Consider the following 18338-nt stretch of genomic DNA (forward strand, 5'->3'; position numbering starts at 1 on the left):
AACACATTGAATCGTGAGTTTTCCTATCTATACAAAAGTCATATCACGATTTATTGAATGTTGAGTTGACCGATAATTTTTTCTCCATACAAATTTACACGGACAACTTAAGATCACTTTTCCACTAGGTCAACTTTCAATCAGTTACCTTAAATTTGAAATTTAATCGCAGTCACTGTCATTGTCGTCTCTGTTACGTCGTGGTGGCCGACGTAATGATGTCGGTGATTGGATTCCCTGTTTGACACAGATTCCTGTCACCATTATGTTTCGTCCTGCTGCGACGCGACGTCACGATTCCATACACACTTCAATGGCCCCGCCCGATCCTAATTGTAATGTGCTTGTAACTGCTTTGTTATCGAACGGCGATACGTGACATCACCGTACTGAAGCATGAATCCTTTCTCGTATTCGGCCGCCACGTCAGCGGTTATGTTAAACTTTGTGTAGGTGCGTTGCGTTCTTTGTAGCACATATCCATGTGTATTTGTTTCGGCGATTCTTTCGTTTCAATGGAGCGCGGCAATGGCAGATAAATCTCGTTCGGCTTGCAGTCGGAGTAGTTACGCAGTTTGTGACCCTTCCATTCCCATATTTTGTGCCAGGAACTCTTCGAAGGGCGTGTGGTAATTTGGCACACGGTGCTAAAACAACGCATTTTTCAACTATATAAAAAGTGAACTTTTCTTCGAATTCGGCTGTCCCCTGTTTCGTCTTCCAAGGCTTGTCTAAATCTTAAATCTTAACTCGATTCCGTTACCTGAGTCGAATAGAACTTCATCTAACCATTCTTTTCATAAGTGGTCCAAAATGATTATGGTAAGTGGATCTTGGGCTTCAAAAAAAATTCACGAATTTCCTAGCTACATAATATACGTAGGTTAGGTAACAATAATATATATTACTTATTTAAAATAATATAAAAGTTCAAAAAAATAAATAAAATAGTACTATAAGATGTGACTATTAAAAAAATGAGTTCAGTCCATTAAGTATTTATTTGCAATTGACAATCACAATACGACTATCTTAACATATCAGTTCTGTAAAGAGTTTGAGCACTGTCTCGTTCTATTCTAGAGGATATGTACAAATAATATTTTATTAAATTTTTGACTTGTCACGCAGAGTGGTTTAAAATGCTTTTGTGAACATAACACACTCAAAAATGAAGCTTAAGGTAGATGCTTCGCTTTGTTTCGTTTATTGTAGTTATACTAATGTGCTTGAGTTGGTAGTAGACTTAAAACCAATGTTGAAAGCAACTTGTTACACAAACCACTATTTCTTTAGATTCTTTGTTTTCTTGTTTATATTGAAAAAAAAAAATTTGTTACGGAACACAGGAAATCCTTGGCAAGTTAATTGAAATAATTGTCAGTTTGTATAATTACATGGTTAAAGCAAGGGTTCAAGACGAAGAATTTAATCCATTGTCGTTTCAATTTTAATTCGATTTGAAATATGATTAAGGTGAAACCACACGAATAACAAATAAAAGTCTGGGTAGATAAGATGTCTAGGAACAACCTCAAATCCTTTCAATGCAGTTGAATCTTTTTAATTCTGGCGCTGTGGCTCAAAGTTTAACATTTATAGTACGACAAACGCAAGGTAAATATAGTGAGGAGGTAATGCCATATTCAACCGAATCAGATGTGCCTATATTTTCTATATTTACCTTGGGCAACCATTGACATTTACATTTGATCTGTTACTTCTTTTGTTCAAAGCATCGATTAATGTGTACCGATTTTGTGTAAAAGAGTACAACAACAGAAAAGTGAGCACCGACGAAATTTTTATTCTGGTTTATATTCGATACGGACTAGATTATCAGTTTAACAAGTATAGAACAGATTGTTAGGCAAGTGCCTTTCTTTTGTTAGATACCGTCCAACCCAGGACTGTGTGTAACGTATAAACGTTACAATCGCAATCTTATAGTAAAATACAAACAAATATGGCATGACGTCCCCTCAGTCCGAAATGATCGTCTGTACGCATCATTAGATACAAAATGTTTAAAGAAGACAACCAATGTTCGTTTTCGTAAGGGTTATTTGTATCGTTCGATGTAATTTACAAGATATATGCACCTATAATTATCCCTTCCAAATATTTTATGAAATTGTTTTTTTCTAGAATTTCATTTCGTATTTTCTTACTTTTCTTAAATTATCTTCTCATTCCCAATCGGAGAGCCGAAGAGTAAGGACGAGATATTACAGTCTTGACTGACAATAGAACAAACCGCAGACACAAAAAATGGAAGTAAAGGCGTCTGAATACAATCCACTCAAAACTATTGCCGGAATGGTGAAATTCTTCATCGTCTGTGGACTCTGGCCAATTGCAAATCGATTCCGATGGCTATACGCAATCTACTCATTAATATTCCATTTAGTTTTCTACGTGTTCTATATATCGTGCAAATTTATGAATTTTTTCTTCGAAACCAATGTGGCCATGTTAAGCGTTGGATTTTTCATATTTCTGGCTGAACTATCGCTCGTCATTCGAATCATTAATTTGTTGGCGAATTTCGAGCAAGTGCTGATTTGCTTGAAAATGATTGTGGATTTTCGTATCTATGATGAAAATGAAGGGATTTTAATGAACAAACATTTATCGTCATTCTCCACCATTATGAAATGTTATTTGAGTGCTGGCACATCAGCCTGCATTTTTTCATGGATCGCACCCTTATTTTCTACTGAGCCAATGCTACCATATCCCAGCTGGTATCCAATCGACTGGAAAAACGATCAGCAAAGCTATTGGATCTCGTACTCGTACCAGGTTGTCACCTGTACATTTCAGGTTCCTGGCATCATTTTGCTGCAATTACTTCCCGTCTACTTTCTTGCGGTGATTGGTGCTCAGTTAGACATTTTGAAATGTCGCCTGGAGGGTTTGGGAAACACTGAGAAGGAAATGTTCCCGATAAACTCTGAGTTGGAACTGATCGATTGCGTTGTTATTCATAATGAAATATTGAGGTAAGTTAATTGAGGAGACATGCATCCACATAACTTTACAGTTGATCCACTCTTCAGTGCAACAGATCGAAAAATAGTAATTTATATGCTAGCGAGCGGTAAAGTGCACTTTGCGTCACTGTTTGTGACACTTGAAACGCACTTGTCGTCCGCCAGCGTGAAAAATACCTATAATTGATTTTATTGTTTTGGCTTGTGTGAATATTTTACTCGCCTTCGGCTGGCATTTCAGCCCTCAAACTTTTCAAAACAACACATTTGCAAGCAGGTACGTAATACACTATTATCACAAAAATGTTTCAGATTTACGAGATTGGTTGAAAATGTGTTTACAACTCAATTCCTATTCCAATTTGTTACATCCAGTGTCGTCTTTTGCTTGGCTGCATACAGGATTGCATTGGTAATTTTGTTTTATTTTCTGTTGGGCTTATATTCAATGCGTAACTCGGTTAATGTTTAGTAATTTATACTGAAATATCCCCAGTTTTTAGTATTTGGTTATGTATTAATATCAGAACGTTGGTCGTTAAAATCTATATTTCAGATGAGCATCTCTGGAGAGTTGATTACTTTCGTTTTTTACATCAGTTTTTGCATGGTCTTTCTGTTCGAAATTTTTCTCGCTTGTTATTTTGGAAATGAAATCATTTTGGGAAACGCTATGCTATCGTTTGCTCTGTACTCATCGAATTGGATAAATTTGTCGCCAAAATTTAGAAAAAATATGGTCATGTTACTTGAAGCATTGAAACGACCTACCATGTTAAAGACCGGGAAAATATTTAAATTGACGCTGGAGAGTTTTTTGATCGTGAGACTTATTTTTGATTTATTAATGTGCGCTTTACTAAACTAATACTTGCAGGTCATCAATCGATCATACAGTTTATTTGCTGTTCTACAAAATACACTAAATTAAAGGAAATGTTTCATTCGAAAATACTACTGTTTAACGTTGCACGTGATCGGTGTTTCGCACTTTTGTGACAAATCTATAAAAAATTTGAATATCAGGTGCACACATATACATTCAATCTACACTCGTACTTAATGTCGAAATATTTCTTGAAATAAATGTCATCTAGTCCTTCTATAGCTCAACGAAATTTTAATACAAATTGTTAATACCATATATTATGATGGTCCTTTATATAGTAAATAGCATGTCAAAAAGATTGAAGTACAAGATTTAAAATCAACAGATTAAAAATACTTTGATCGAAGGAAGTAATAGACCAGATAATAGTACAGGTCATATGCTTACCGTCTGTAACAGGTTAACAGTAAAAGATTTGCAATTGAATTACAAAAGCGTCAAGATTCGGAATATTGTGTGCGCAAATAGATCGAAATAGCTTAAATAGATTAAAAAATTTTTGGGATATCATGAACATGAAAGGGTGCTGCTGCTCCGTAAATCACTTAAACCTAATGAAATCACACAAGCTATTGTTGTTTGTTCTCTTTCTGATCTAGACTTCGCAATGCTACAAATGTGACAATTGATGTCTGCTCGAAAAATCCAGTCGTGAAAATCTAATTCAAGAATTGATCATTGAATTAATCTAAAATAATGTAACTCTATCGGTAGCACGCACAAAATGCCTATTGGAAGGTGCAAGAAAATGTGAAAATGAATTCCACCCACCTAAACAAATACAGACTGTATAAGAATTACTCTAGTGTTATTGTGGTAACAAGGTAATAATCCCACAAGGAGAAATTTCCATAATTTTTTACATAGAAATCTGAGGAAAACTACATACAAATAATATAACTTTCATACAAATAATATAAGAGAGCTAAAATATTTACCTTATTTACAACTTCACCTCTGAGAACATTTTCAAGTGAAAGTTTCTTTCACTTAACTTATGACGAAAATCACGCGTTGTGAGATTCTGATTTTTATGGTCAAGCAAATTTAAATTTTTTTTTGTTTATCCAAAAGAGTGATTTTAAGCTCAGGTCACTACGCTTTTTGATAAAAAAAGTTGTGTCTGTCTGTTGCGGTTTTATTATTTTCTGGTTCTGTTTTTCCTCTTTTTGCATGTTGAACAAAATTGGGTGAGATGTGATTTAACGTTTTCGCTATTAGGTTCCTTTTTATTTCTAAAGTTTACTTTAGAACTTATCACCAACATCACAAAGCGAAATGCATGAATACGAAAGCTAATCTGAAGATTTGATTGCTGCAGTGCCGGACTGGCCATACTGGTAATTCGGGGGATTCCCGAAGGGCCTTTTGCCTGAGTCGGACGAAGACCCGAATGGGCTTTGTAGATTTTCGTACATTCACTGGTCAAACCGTTTTTAGACTCATTTCGACTCTTTAGATCGTATGTGTTCAACACATTAGGGGAATTCCGTTCATTTTATTTATACTGAGTATATCACGTATATTCTGAGTATATCCAGTATATCGAGTATATCTTCGTATATTCCGTATATCGAGTATAAGTCGCACGTGTTTGACAACAGCCACATGTAGAAAAATGCAATTTTTTACGCTATGGATTTCGATCAAACAACATGCCAGTGTGTAGCTTGTGATCTCAGGAGTCTGGCAAGGTAATTAGTTTTTCAATAGGACCAATATCGGCTGAGCGATAAGACTTTGGAAAATGTTTGTTTTTGTATGTGATTGGCACATGATTTCATAGTCTTATCGCTCAGCCGATATTGGTCCTATTGAAAAACTAATTACCTTGCCAGACTCCTGAGATCACAAGCTACACACTGGCATTTTGTTTGATCGAAATCCGTCGCGTAAAAAATTTCATTTTTCTAAATGAGGCGGTTGTCAAACACATGCGACTTATACTCGATATACGGAATATACGAAGATATACTCGATATACTGGATATACTCAGAATATACGTGATATACTCAGTATAAATAAAATGAACGTTCCCCTATTGTGTTATGAAGTGCCGGTCACGTCAAGGGGATTTCAATTCGCCTATGACATGACACAAGGCGCGAATTTTCCTTTGCTTAAAGAAATTTTAAAAACTTTGTAAGTACGTACAAGTTGATCTCATTTCTATAGAAAATTGATAGAAACGAATTGAAGTTGCTACCTTCAATTCATTTCTACTGAAAATAGATGGCTGAGCTCGAAGACTGTTCACAATTATAGTCCAATGGATTTCATTGTTGTTTTGGCACTAAGACGAAAATTGCGAATGAAATTAAAATTTATTATTCCAATGTATAAGAAGTGATCCTTTTTGTTCTGAATTAATAAACCAAATTGAAATTGAAATGTTTCGTCTGACAGGTGATTTCGCCGTTCATGTTTTTCAGAACGCTATACCAGCCCCTGAATCAATTTACAAAATCAAAGTCTCCACGAGAGTCTCTATCGAAAAAAGAAATAGTTGGACACTGTTGGTGCTATTGTAAAAAGTTATGGCGCCGAGTCAATATGTTATCAGACAAAGCAGCATCGTTTGTCATCTGTTATCGACAACGACTGGTCTTATATAGCAAAAAGAATGTTCGAAACAAATGAAGTAAAAGATTTCTGAAATCAATATCAATATCAAATGAAGTAATAGTTTGAAAAGTAAAACTGTTAATATGGTTACCGTCTGGACAGGTTAATCGATTTGGACATGTCGTCTGTCAAATGCTGTACAGATGCTAGTCTTACCCGGAGATTCAGAGAGAAATGGGCTTTCGGATAGTCTGATCGTCAATTGGACGAACCATACAGGTAATCCCATTGGAAAATTTACAGGAAATTTATTCGAATATAAGTCATATCAAGTTTCCGAGATGTGGAAGCTTTGTAATCGTATCAACTCATTTCTACAGAAAATAGATGGATGAGAATTGAAATTTCTTCGTATCAACTCATTTCTATAGAAAATAGATCGCCGCGAATTGAAGTTCCTGTACGAAGTATACTTCCAACTCATTTCTATTGAAAATTGCTGGAAGCGAATCGAAGTACGGAAGTACCCCGCGCAATAGCAATGGATTTCTGTAACACTCCAAAAATCTGATTTGTAGTGGTTGTTGTCTGCAATTTAAATTAAATTTAGTCTAAATGAAAATCTAGATTCAGTGTTTATTACATCGTTGCAAGTCGCGTGCGCGGGTCTAGCAAAAAATTCTGAAAATAAAAATCTAGGTTTTCAAATAAAAACATAGCTAACGCCGACCCGTACGAAACACCTATTCGTATCAAAAGCCTTTAATGTGAAACTCTTCATTTCTCTTACTTCATTTTCTTCTCTGCTGAAAAACTATTCTTCCTTTTAAATCACTTACATTATCCACTCTTTGCCTTGTTATCATATACAATTAAATTGCCGGAGGCAATATAGACAGCCCCGTACGAAGTCAAATTTCATAAATTCCTATTTAAACAGGTATATACCGCTATATTTACCTATATTTCACTGTAAATAAACATGGCTGGAAATAGTACCGACGCTTTACATTCGTTAATACCTTTCAAACAAAAAAAAAAATCATGAAATTCGGTCAAAATTTCCTCGAGATATTGTCAAAATACACCACGTTCACTGTACTTCCGAGTAGCCAGATAAGAGCTCACTCCAAGAGACCTAGCTCACGCTCCGGAAAACATAATTTCATTTTTTCCCTGATTGGTACGGTCAATACCTATCTAATAAAGCTAAAACAGACGAAATATGTTCAAATGTGGCCGACCTACAAGCAAAAACTGCTTGCCGCCCTGTGCCTGTTCCACACCAAGGGGTCTAACTCACGAGTCGGTCATCCGATTTCCATAAACTTTTTTTTGTCGATCGGTATTGTAAATACCTTTTATTTGACGTATCACTTACAAGTTTAACGTTTAAATGTCCGGAGATATCTTCGAAAAACCTTAAAGCGCTTATTGGGCCACAGCTCGGGAGGAAAGAATTTTCAAAATCGGATGCGCTTTACTCAAGTTATCGTGCAGACGGACAGACGGACAAACGGACATTTTTTTTTCACTGATTTGGCATCTCTAGACAACCACAATAGGTTTCCCCTTACTCAGGGAGTCCAATTCGACGTGTTACAAACGTATGCGTAAACCTATAAGACCCCAGTACTTCGTACGGGTCTAAAAATTTCTTCCGTAACTTCTGTTTAGCATATTAAGGCAGTAATCTCCACATTCAAGTTTCGATTCATCAAAAATTGAACATAAACAACAGAAATGTTTAACTTGCTCTAACACGTACTATACAGCAATTTATACACTTTGATTGATTTTCCTGCAAAATACTCCTGATCTTTACAGAAAGCTAAAATTTTCGTAACTGAAACTTGAAACTTATTGTTTTAAAAATGTCATTAATCTGAAGGACACATTTTTAATTGAATGGAACAAAAAATGTAATGCTATTATGTAAAGGTATAACCGTTCCCGGTTATGCAACCCGTCAGTTATTATTATCATCAAATTGTTTTACGTCACTTCAAGTCTTCGAAGAACATTTATCGATATTATACATCGACCCTTTTACCATTATGTGTATTTTGCCATACCATCACTTAAGATTTAAGTGTAATGTCTTTAGCCTTAACTATAATTCGGAATTTGTGAGAACTTTCTCGAATCAATTTGGAAATGCCTGTCTGTGGAAAGCAGGTATTATATGGGGGCATTGAACGAACATCTCATTGCGGATGTGTGCAATGTAAGTTATCCTTTTATACACGAGGAATTCGGCTGTGAATTGAAAATGATGGACACCTTAATGTTGTTACTTTAGAAGGCTTATGATCTTTGAGATAGCTATGGCGTGTGTAACTTAATAACGATTATATGGTATTTAGGCGATGTGAGAATAAAGCGAAAGGGTGGATGGGTGTGTGATGATTTATTCACACAGATATTAGTACAATAGCATTTTATCGGATGAAGGATCTAATTATGCTGAAATTCCATAGCTTATGGACACATAACGATTTGGCAGAATGTTTTGTACCGACATTCATCATCACAACCTTTAGCCAGATGCACATCTGAATGTTTCACTTTGTTCTGCCAAAACTGAAATAAATCGACCATATTTTTGGCATTTGATGTATTCTCGTACTGCGTATAACTTACACGTGTCATTAGGCTGGCCTGTTTCATCCATTTGTCTGCTAACATGTCACTGAGTGAAACCGGACTGAGATCGGGAACTTCATAAAACTCTTTAAATGAATATTCCTTGAACCATTTTGGTGGGCTGTCAGGTGATTGATTTGCTTCAGTTAAATTGAATATCCATGTTTCATGGTCCAGTACTTCCTAGATTTGAAAAACGTGAATGTTCAATAAACTGTATGCCGAAATGCAACCACATTCATCATTCAATTAACGTACATAACTTTCACCATCTACGTAATAAACACGATAGTTTGAATTCAATCCAAATGCATTGCCGCTGGCTCCTCCTATCCATGCAACATTTAACGCTTTTGATGGACTTTCAGGCGTGTAGAAAATTGAAAATTCGTCTAAATGACTATGCCCGTAAAATTGACCGCTGATTATATGAGCAAATCGGTTGACTATGGAAATATATTCGGTAACCCATGGTTTGTAGCAACCGTCGAAGTTGGGTGGAACGTGACCAACAATATGAACTTTTTCGCTATTCATTTCCGCTTCCTTGAGAGTGTCATAGAGCCACTGTAGTTGTGCTTTTAACGAGTCTCGATCATGTAATATCCATCTGTAAAAAGGTCGACATAATTTATAAAAATATTCACAAAGGGGAAGCAACGAACTGCCCCCCAAAGCCGTTAAAAGGTGAACTTACATATTTTTCGTATAGCAAACATTATTGTTCAAGGCAATAATACGAAAGTTCCGTCGAAAAATAAACGTATAATAGCCTCCTTCTCTCAACGAATTCAAAGCATGTTCCGGTAACCAATTCCGCCATTGATCAACAACAAAATCATACAACCATTTAGTGCTAGCAGTTGAATCAGTAACTGAATTTGGGGCAAATCTACAATTTGAATATTTTATGTAACTCTTATGTTGCAACTTGCAGTGGTTGATGGCATTGGATACAAACAAGTTTGATGGATGTGTATCGTGATTACCAAGTACGGGTATAATTGGAATGGAACCGAACGTATTTTTACATGTGTCAGTGACAAATTTTATGGAATCTTTCACTGAGTCCTGGGTGCGAGTCCATTGAATGTGATCGACAAAATCACCTGTGTAGTATATTAGGTCGATTTTCTATTGCAAAATTGTGGACAATAATGGTTGGGTTAAGGGACAAGTTAACGAATTAAATATTTCTCGGTATAAGCAGTAATGCAAATGTTAACACCGAAGAGGTGTCGTTCAGTAATGACGTCGACAGTACAGACAGTCAAAAAAGACTCTAATTGTCAAAAGTAAAGGGACCCGTAACGTCAAAATAAAGCAAAGTTGTCGTAGTCTACCTCTATGGAAAAAATTCCGAATAATTCCAAAACAGGCTTGGAATATTCCAAAAAAAAATCAGAATTTTTCGGAGTTTTTTTCAGAATGTTTCAGACTTCAACAGTGGTCACAGGTATAATGTGCGTCAATGTATTTTCTATACACTATCTGTGGCAAGTAGTTTTTTGTAAATTAGATCTGACCTGTAATGTTTCAAGCCAAAAAAAAAAATTGTGGACCGGTACGTTTTGTGTTGGAGGTAATTTTTGACAGATTGCCTACTTACAGGAAGCTTTGGGGCATCATCACAGATGATTTATTTCTGAAACATTATCTGTGTAAAATTCACAAAAATAAGCCCTGCCATCCACATATTACCATTCCTATTGAACGACTTAGCTCACTTGGTCAAAACGTAGCTTCCTTAAATGTGAACGTCATTAATGAACGACCCCTAAGTATGTAAATTGGCTAACCTACTTTCCAGTTCTATTTTTTATTTTAAATATATCTCTTAGAAGCATGCAACAAAGCGATGCTAATTAGTTAAAGCGTTGCTAAAATATATGTAACATCTTCAAATAAATTAGTTTAAAGCTGTACAGTTGAAAAAAAAATATTTCAGAAAAATCGCAACCATTTACTATTGACACAAAGCTTGGACTAAATTAAAAGGAAAAATTACGCCTTACCGAGTGTTGTGCATAAACTTGATTGCAGACATTTTCCACTAAATATCCCGGCGAATCACAATTCATTTGATAATCACCCCATTTGCCTGCTAATTGCTTATTCTCAGAGTCTAAGTGCTTGAATTTGTTAGTTTTCAATTAATATTCATGGTCAGACCAACGCCTATATACTTCATATATATGCATATAGTTACCATGCTAGTATTACGGCAACAAATCTCGTCTGTGCAAATTGATGAGCTACCCTCGCTGTACAGTGAATCGTAATGGAAATCGCTTAGATGCACAATTGTTATATTTTCAACAGTAGTCGATATTGTACTTTTCTTGGAATCCTTTGCCGACAATGACGCAACTGAATGAGTTTGAATATTCTTTAAAAAAATATGCAAATGGTTTACCTGAAGAACCGAATCGCCGGCTTGAATATTGAATTTGTAGCCATAGTCGAATGTTCCACACTGGTACTGCTGATAAAGAGTGCCACATATTTCGTCTGTTGACCAGAGATCACCTTTCCTTTCTTTTAGTATATAGGTAACGGACGGCTGAAAATGAGCTTTTTAAGGTAGGCAGTCCTGCGACATTTTACAATAGTTGAACTGAATACACTATACAATCATAACTTCTTATTGACTCATTTTTTTAAGCTGCTACCTGAAGCAGAGCCAAGGTTTGTTACAACAGTAGTCTAAGAAATGTTTTTCTTAGAATACAATAAGTTTCCTCGAGTATTAGATTTTCACTCTTCTCTCTTCTACTTTCATTGCATCGTATTAAGGAAGTTAGTACAGAACTCAGTGCAAGAATTACCAATATTTACTTACTGTATAAATGTTTGCGTATCCTCTACACACAGTATCTGACAACTCAGTCAAAAGGTCACACAAAATGAACAAAACCTGTTCAACTTTGTCCAAATTCGTTCTATTTTTGAATTCATTTACGATAACATTGCTGGCTGCACGACATTTTAAGCAAATATTTGTCTGGAAAAGAGAAAAGTGCATAAGCTCTAAGTAAATGCATACATTTATATTGAATGATGACATCGGTACTTGTGTGTAAAGTTTGAACATTATTTTGATTAGATACAAACTCTCTCGTGTATGGCATAGACTGTCGGACTTGATGTGCCATATATGTGAATATTAATCAGTCAAAAAACCCTTAAAGGGTAAATGTGACGCAAGTCCTTTATCTTACTTACAAAATAACTGATACCACTAAGGGTGACGCATTGTGCACCGTACGCAAAAGTTTTATCAACAAAAAATTGACCCAAAAAATTTGTGAAAGAAAATTTTACAAAATAAAATTTGCGTCACAAGTGGCAGATGATTCGGTTTTCTTACGTTTCAATTCTTTCAGTACATTTTTTAACCATTTTCCGAACAATAGTTTCCACAGTATCTGCCACTTGTGACGCAAATTTCTTTTTGTAAAATTTTCTTTCACAAACTTTTGCGTACAGCGCACAATCAGCGATATCAGTTATTTTGTAAGTAAGATAAAGGACCTGCGTGATATTTACCCTTGAAGGGGTTTTTGACTGATATCAGCACTTTTGTAAATATGTCATTTCTGCAGTAACGTGTCCTAGATTCCATATATCCTAGTTTGGGGGTCATTGGAGCAAAGTGGGAGAAGTCAAAAAGTTGCTGTAAATATGCTCCGCCGTCCCCCCAAAAAAATTTTTTAAAACTTTTTTGGTAGTGGACTTGCGTCACGCCCGCTTACTAACGTGCGGGCATGATGCATTCGCATCCATCAGCAAATATTCTATGAAAAATGGTGAGGAATGAAACAACAAGCAAGTCAATTTGCGTCACTTTTGAATTAGAATGAATTCTAATGCAAAAGTGGCGCATGTGTTTCGCAGTTAGCAAAGAGAGGTCATCGATAATTAAAAAAAGACATCGTTTTATGCTGATAAGGGCCTGTTTTTCATTTTAAAACTGTGTCAACACTCTTAATGAACGGGATAAAAAGCAAAGCATAGCAATATATTTGACCAGTGTAATGTAGGTCTTAAAACATTTAAAATGAAATTATTGCAAGTGATATTGTGTTTCCATTTGTTGGCAATTGCGTTTTGCTCCTATCGAGAAGATTATTTAAGCAAGCTTGATCGCGGATTGCTGAACGATGCAGCTGAACGACACCCAAGCCCAACAAATTTAATTCACGATACATTAGATCAGTTTAAGGTGGATTTTAACTTTTTTTCCCCAAATGATCTCACTATTGAGATACTACCAAGTACAGCATATGGCATTAGATATATGCTTGAAGATAAACCGACAGAAGCAAGGGCTTATTTGAAAAACTTGTTCAAACACTTCAAAACGTGTGGAAGTCAAATGAAAGAAAGTTATCAAGATACTATGGCATCATTTATTATAACGAATGCAGAAGATTTTACAAATTTGTTGCGATCCAACGGTCCGGGTGAAATCAGAATAAGAACTAATACCAGAGAAACGAAGACCGCCAACAGTTTTAAAGTCATTAACACCACATTCACGATCTTCAAATGTAATTAATTTTGAAAAATGACAATATATTTCTTTGAAAATTGAACATTAAAATCAAAGAACGAACTATAAATTCTTAATTGATATTTTATTTATTCATAGGAACATTTTCTATACCAATGCCAATGGTTTGATTTGAAATGATTGATTAATTCAAGTATTTGAAGAATCGCCATGTCTATAACAGAAACACGAAATTATCTAGATTTTATCCCAGATTTCATTCTGTTTTGAAAACAATCGATTCGTCCTTGAATACACAGACGGTGTCGCCAAAATTTCATACTAATGCCAAACATGATTAATTCCCTTGACTGTAAGTCATGGGTTTTACAATAGTTATTTGTGTATCTGTTTTGGACGATTATTTTTAGGCAATTTCGCGAGTTGTAAAAAAAATTCATGTAAGGGATCGAAAACCAGTGAAAAAACTCAAAACTCCCTCATTTTCGGCCCCGACACATGAAGAAGAAAATACACCGTACGTAACACGTTCACTATGATTAAAAATGTATGGAAATGTGATGAAAAAAAGTTAAATGTTAAAATTTTGTGCCCTTTGTTAACATGATAACTGGAGCAAAGTTCAACCGATTTTCAAAAACTTTTTTTTAATCGACGAAGTATTGAAATCCTCAGGTCAAGTTCGAAAAAGGGCGGTATCGGTTCAACCATCTGGTAGTAGTTCTCGAAAGAAGCCTTTTCGGCTCTATTCGAAGAAGTATTGAAATACCCAGATCAAGTTCGAAAATGGGTAGCATCGGTTCAACCATCTGGGAGTAGTTCTCAACAGAAGCCTCTTCTGCTCCTTGTTAACACAACAACTGGAGTAATTCTCAACCGATTTAAAAAAAATGTTTGGTGGAGAATGGAATTAATTCCTAAGGTTAGGTTCTAAGATAGATTATGTTGGTCTAACGAACAAGCTGATGTTGCTAACAGAATTTTTGTATCTATTTCAATAGTATTTTTCTTGTTATGTGACTTTGCCTTGTAAACAAAACCGAATAAATAGAACAAAAATTAACGAGTGTGAAGTTTGCGGCCAGAGCGAAGCGAGTTTAAATTTTATTGACAACATACGTCATTTTTTACCGGGGCATTTTATATACAAAGTTTCGAAGATTTTCAGTGAAACTAAACAGAATTAACAATAAATCAACAAATCATTGCCAATAAAAATACTATTGAGAAGCTCAGACAAACAGTCAAGGGATCTGACCCCACCTGTTGGACCTAGTTTTTATATGCAATAAACATGGCTCATCGATAATATAAGATACATGAGAATGGCTCTCAATTATTTATTTTTTTATTTTCTTTTTAAAATTTTTGGGTTCATCTTGTGTTGATAAAACTTTTGCGTACAGGCGCAGAATGCGTCACACTCAGCGATATCAGTTATTTTGTAAGTCAGACAAAGGACTTGCGTCCCATTTACCTTTTAAGGTTTTTTTGACTGATATCACCACTTTTGTAAGTATGTCCTTTCGACAATATCAAAAACCCTTATGGAAATTAAAAAATTCTAGAGAATCCCAAAATTTAGGAACCATCCTTGGAACACCTCATTTATATCGAAAATAACCCAATTCTACCAAAAAATCCAATGGAAATTAGGTAGTGCCAGAGGAATCGTCTGTCATACCAAAATTTAGGAACCAACCTTGGAACACCTCACTCATGTCAAAAATAACCCAAATCCATCAAAAAATCCGATGGAAGTTAGGTAGTGCCAGAGGAATCATCCGTCATCCCAAATTTTAGGAACTAACCTAGTGGAAGTTAATACTTAATGATCCACACAATTTCCAACAAGAAACACATCCACAACATTACACACCATACACACACATACAAATTGGCTTTTATATGGCATTTGTATGTAGACTTTGGGGAGCTCCAGCTCCCAAGATATGGGTTTTTTCCAACGTTTGAAAATTAACGTTAAGGAGTTGCTGGATCCACTTTTCCATAGGAACTACGAGTGTAACTTAATAACTAACTAACGTGGCGATTTTTATTATATGAAAATTGGAGATTTTCCTTATTTTCATACAAACATCAATATTTCGAAGTTCAATATCTCTGCAAATTTTGAAGCTGCAGTTGATGCCTAGATTAGCTTAGATCTAAGTTTGGTGGTAGTTGGAGTTAAGGGGGAGAACTCAAAAAGTTGCTGTAAATATGCTCCACCGTCCTCAAAAAATCTTTGGTAAAACATTTTTGGTAGTGGACTTGCGTCACGCCCGCTTACTAACGTGCGGGCATGAAACATCATACCTCAGAGTTTCGAAATAAACTTACATCAATGGCAGACGGTACATCATCCAGCAATATTTTCGACTCAGTTGAACTTAAAATATCCAACAATTTACGGAATGGACTAGATATTTGTTTGGAACTGGAATACTGTACATATTCCTGATAGAACTCTGCCTCATATGCAGCTGAAATGGTACAGTTTTAAAGTTATAACTGAAATATGTTACAACATACTTCCGGTCAAACACAGCATGCATACCTGCAACTATGTTAACATTTTTCACCGAAACAGCTTTAATGCGAACAATAATTATTGTCGAAAGCAACAGTTGAATTTTCAAAAATATTTTAAATTTTACAAACATTTTTTTCTATCTTGATTAATTCAGTTCCCGACTTTACTGTAAACAGATTGATGTTCGTACCGTCTATATATATGTACACGGAAACACTGCTACTTCAACGCAGGCCCCTTAAATTAAGATAATTTATTCAACAATCTCACGTTACATACACAAACAGTAGAAGCGAATACACCCGGCTTTAGTCGGACCTCGCATTTACATAATGTAAGCTTTTTAGATTTATCCCAAAAAAATAAAATTAAGTCAGAATACTGTAAAAAAACAATTAACTATTACCCAAAACAATTTCATACTTTGTTGACTTGATAGAGACTTATTAACGGAAAAAATCTAATTAAATTGTATGTGCCAAGCATTTTAGTTATTCAATTACAGTTACCCGATTTTCGTGAAGAAAGGTAAACTTTCGGAAATTCAGCTCGAAACCGTATACCCAAAAAGCTTTGTAAATGAGCTTTTTCTGCAAATAAACGTAAAACTTTTCCCATTTTGAAAATTAATATTGTAACGATATCACAGCGCACATCGTCTACTATCAAACAATGTAAACTAATTATGGTAATTTAACTACATTGTGCCATCTTATTAGTTGATAAATAAAGTGCTTATTAATTCAATAAAGCGAGATATTCATCTTATGAAGAGCATCTAGTAAAACGGTTTCTGTCTTCGTTCAGTTCAAATGATCGTTTACGTTTAAGGTATGAAAGTCAATGTTCTGTCGTCGGTATTTCATGCAACAATAAAATTTAGTAGCCTAGACGGTCAGAACCATAAATATTTTTATGTTTACGTTTTATTTATGACTCAAAACCAAGGTTCTTTCTCGCAATTTGTTTCTCTTACATATAGCTCCCACATACATCCAGACTTATCGCATCTAGACCAATAAAAGTAGACAAAATGTAAATACCAATGCAAATAACAAAATAAGCAAACAAATAAATCAACTAAAAGTCACGGTCGTACTCTACAGCATAAACTACCGCAATTCATCTCACTCCGGTTCTCGTCTGAAAAATATATTAGAAAAGTTAAAATCTCGAACTATGTTGTACCATTTACATCTAAATCACGACATCATTCAATTTCGACAGGTATTTGGATGGCAATTTTGGAGGGAAGTTTAAGGCAACAAAATTTCAGAAGCTTAAACAACAATCCGTGTTATCAACTTAATCAGACGAAGCTTACAAACTTCGTGAGTTTCTTTACCCTAAAATACTTATATACATACCGATTACGGTGTTATACAATTATTGACAACAACGCAAAATAATGTCAGAACGAACACCGATTTCTTCTATTGGTTGTGGAAACATTTAAGATAATCCCGTGCATTAGGATGTAGAGCTTCTGTAAATTCAGTAACGAAATTCACTAAACTTTATATAGCAACGCACATTTTATTTTTTTTATTTTTCGCTTATCAATTTTGTGAGTAGGGGCCACAGTTCGCCGAACAGTCATTATCAAATCATCATATATGTAACTGTGTAAAAGTGAGCATTAATTTTTAAACGAAATGTTGCATAAACACATGTCACGATTGGATTTCAGTAAAATTTGAAATGATTTCAGAGAAAAAATAATTTTGCCGAAATATTATTTTTAGTTCAATAAATTTAATTGCGAAATATCAATTTTTTTTCCAATTTATATGCATGGTACACTCAGCAAAATATAAAATTTATTGAACCGTATCCATTTTTTTTTAAATTTCGAGAAAAAATTGTTTTGCTTATTACGTATAATATTATCAAAGGGCTCTACAAATGTTGTGCATGCAAACCCATGTTAGAAGCTTCAAAACACTTCATCTTGATTTTTTTTTTACATTAAGCTTCGTAGAAACGATGTAATAGTAGGGCCCATTTTATGTGCATTAAATTACCCATAATTCCCTAATTCCTAATTCCCTAAACTTCCATCGGATTTTTCGATGGATTTGGGCTATTTTCGATATAAGTGAGGTGTTCCTAGGTTGGTTTCTGGATTTTGGAATTCAAACTGCTTTGTCTAGAATTTTTTTAATTTCCATAAGGTTTTTTGATGTTGT

The 18338-nt window shown here is 35.0% G+C and overlaps 1 protein-coding gene across 1 annotated transcript; it reads right to left on the reverse strand.

The window, feature by feature from the left end:
- Nucleotides 1–8846: 8846 nt before the first annotated feature.
- Nucleotides 8847–16395, reverse strand: LOC119076397 (sphingomyelin phosphodiesterase-like). The gene is made up of 11 exons (XM_037183117.1): nucleotides 16174–16395; nucleotides 15957–16099; nucleotides 11940–12101; nucleotides 11514–11660; nucleotides 11307–11447; nucleotides 11113–11229; nucleotides 10059–10231; nucleotides 9795–9989; nucleotides 9356–9707; nucleotides 9095–9280; nucleotides 8847–9034 (listed from the first exon to the last, which is right to left on the reverse strand). The coding sequence occupies exons 1-11, from the start codon at nucleotides 16277–16279 to the stop codon at nucleotides 8933–8935; spliced, it is 1824 nt and encodes a 607-aa protein (XP_037039012.1). The 5' UTR covers nucleotides 16280–16395; the 3' UTR covers nucleotides 8847–8932.
- Between the last annotated feature and the right edge of the window lie 1943 nt (nucleotides 16396–18338).

Source organism: Bradysia coprophila, chromosome III, assembly GCF_014529535.1.
Source record: "Bradysia coprophila strain Holo2 chromosome III, BU_Bcop_v1, whole genome shotgun sequence".
NCBI classification, from domain to species: domain Eukaryota; kingdom Metazoa; phylum Arthropoda; class Insecta; order Diptera; family Sciaridae; genus Bradysia; species Bradysia coprophila.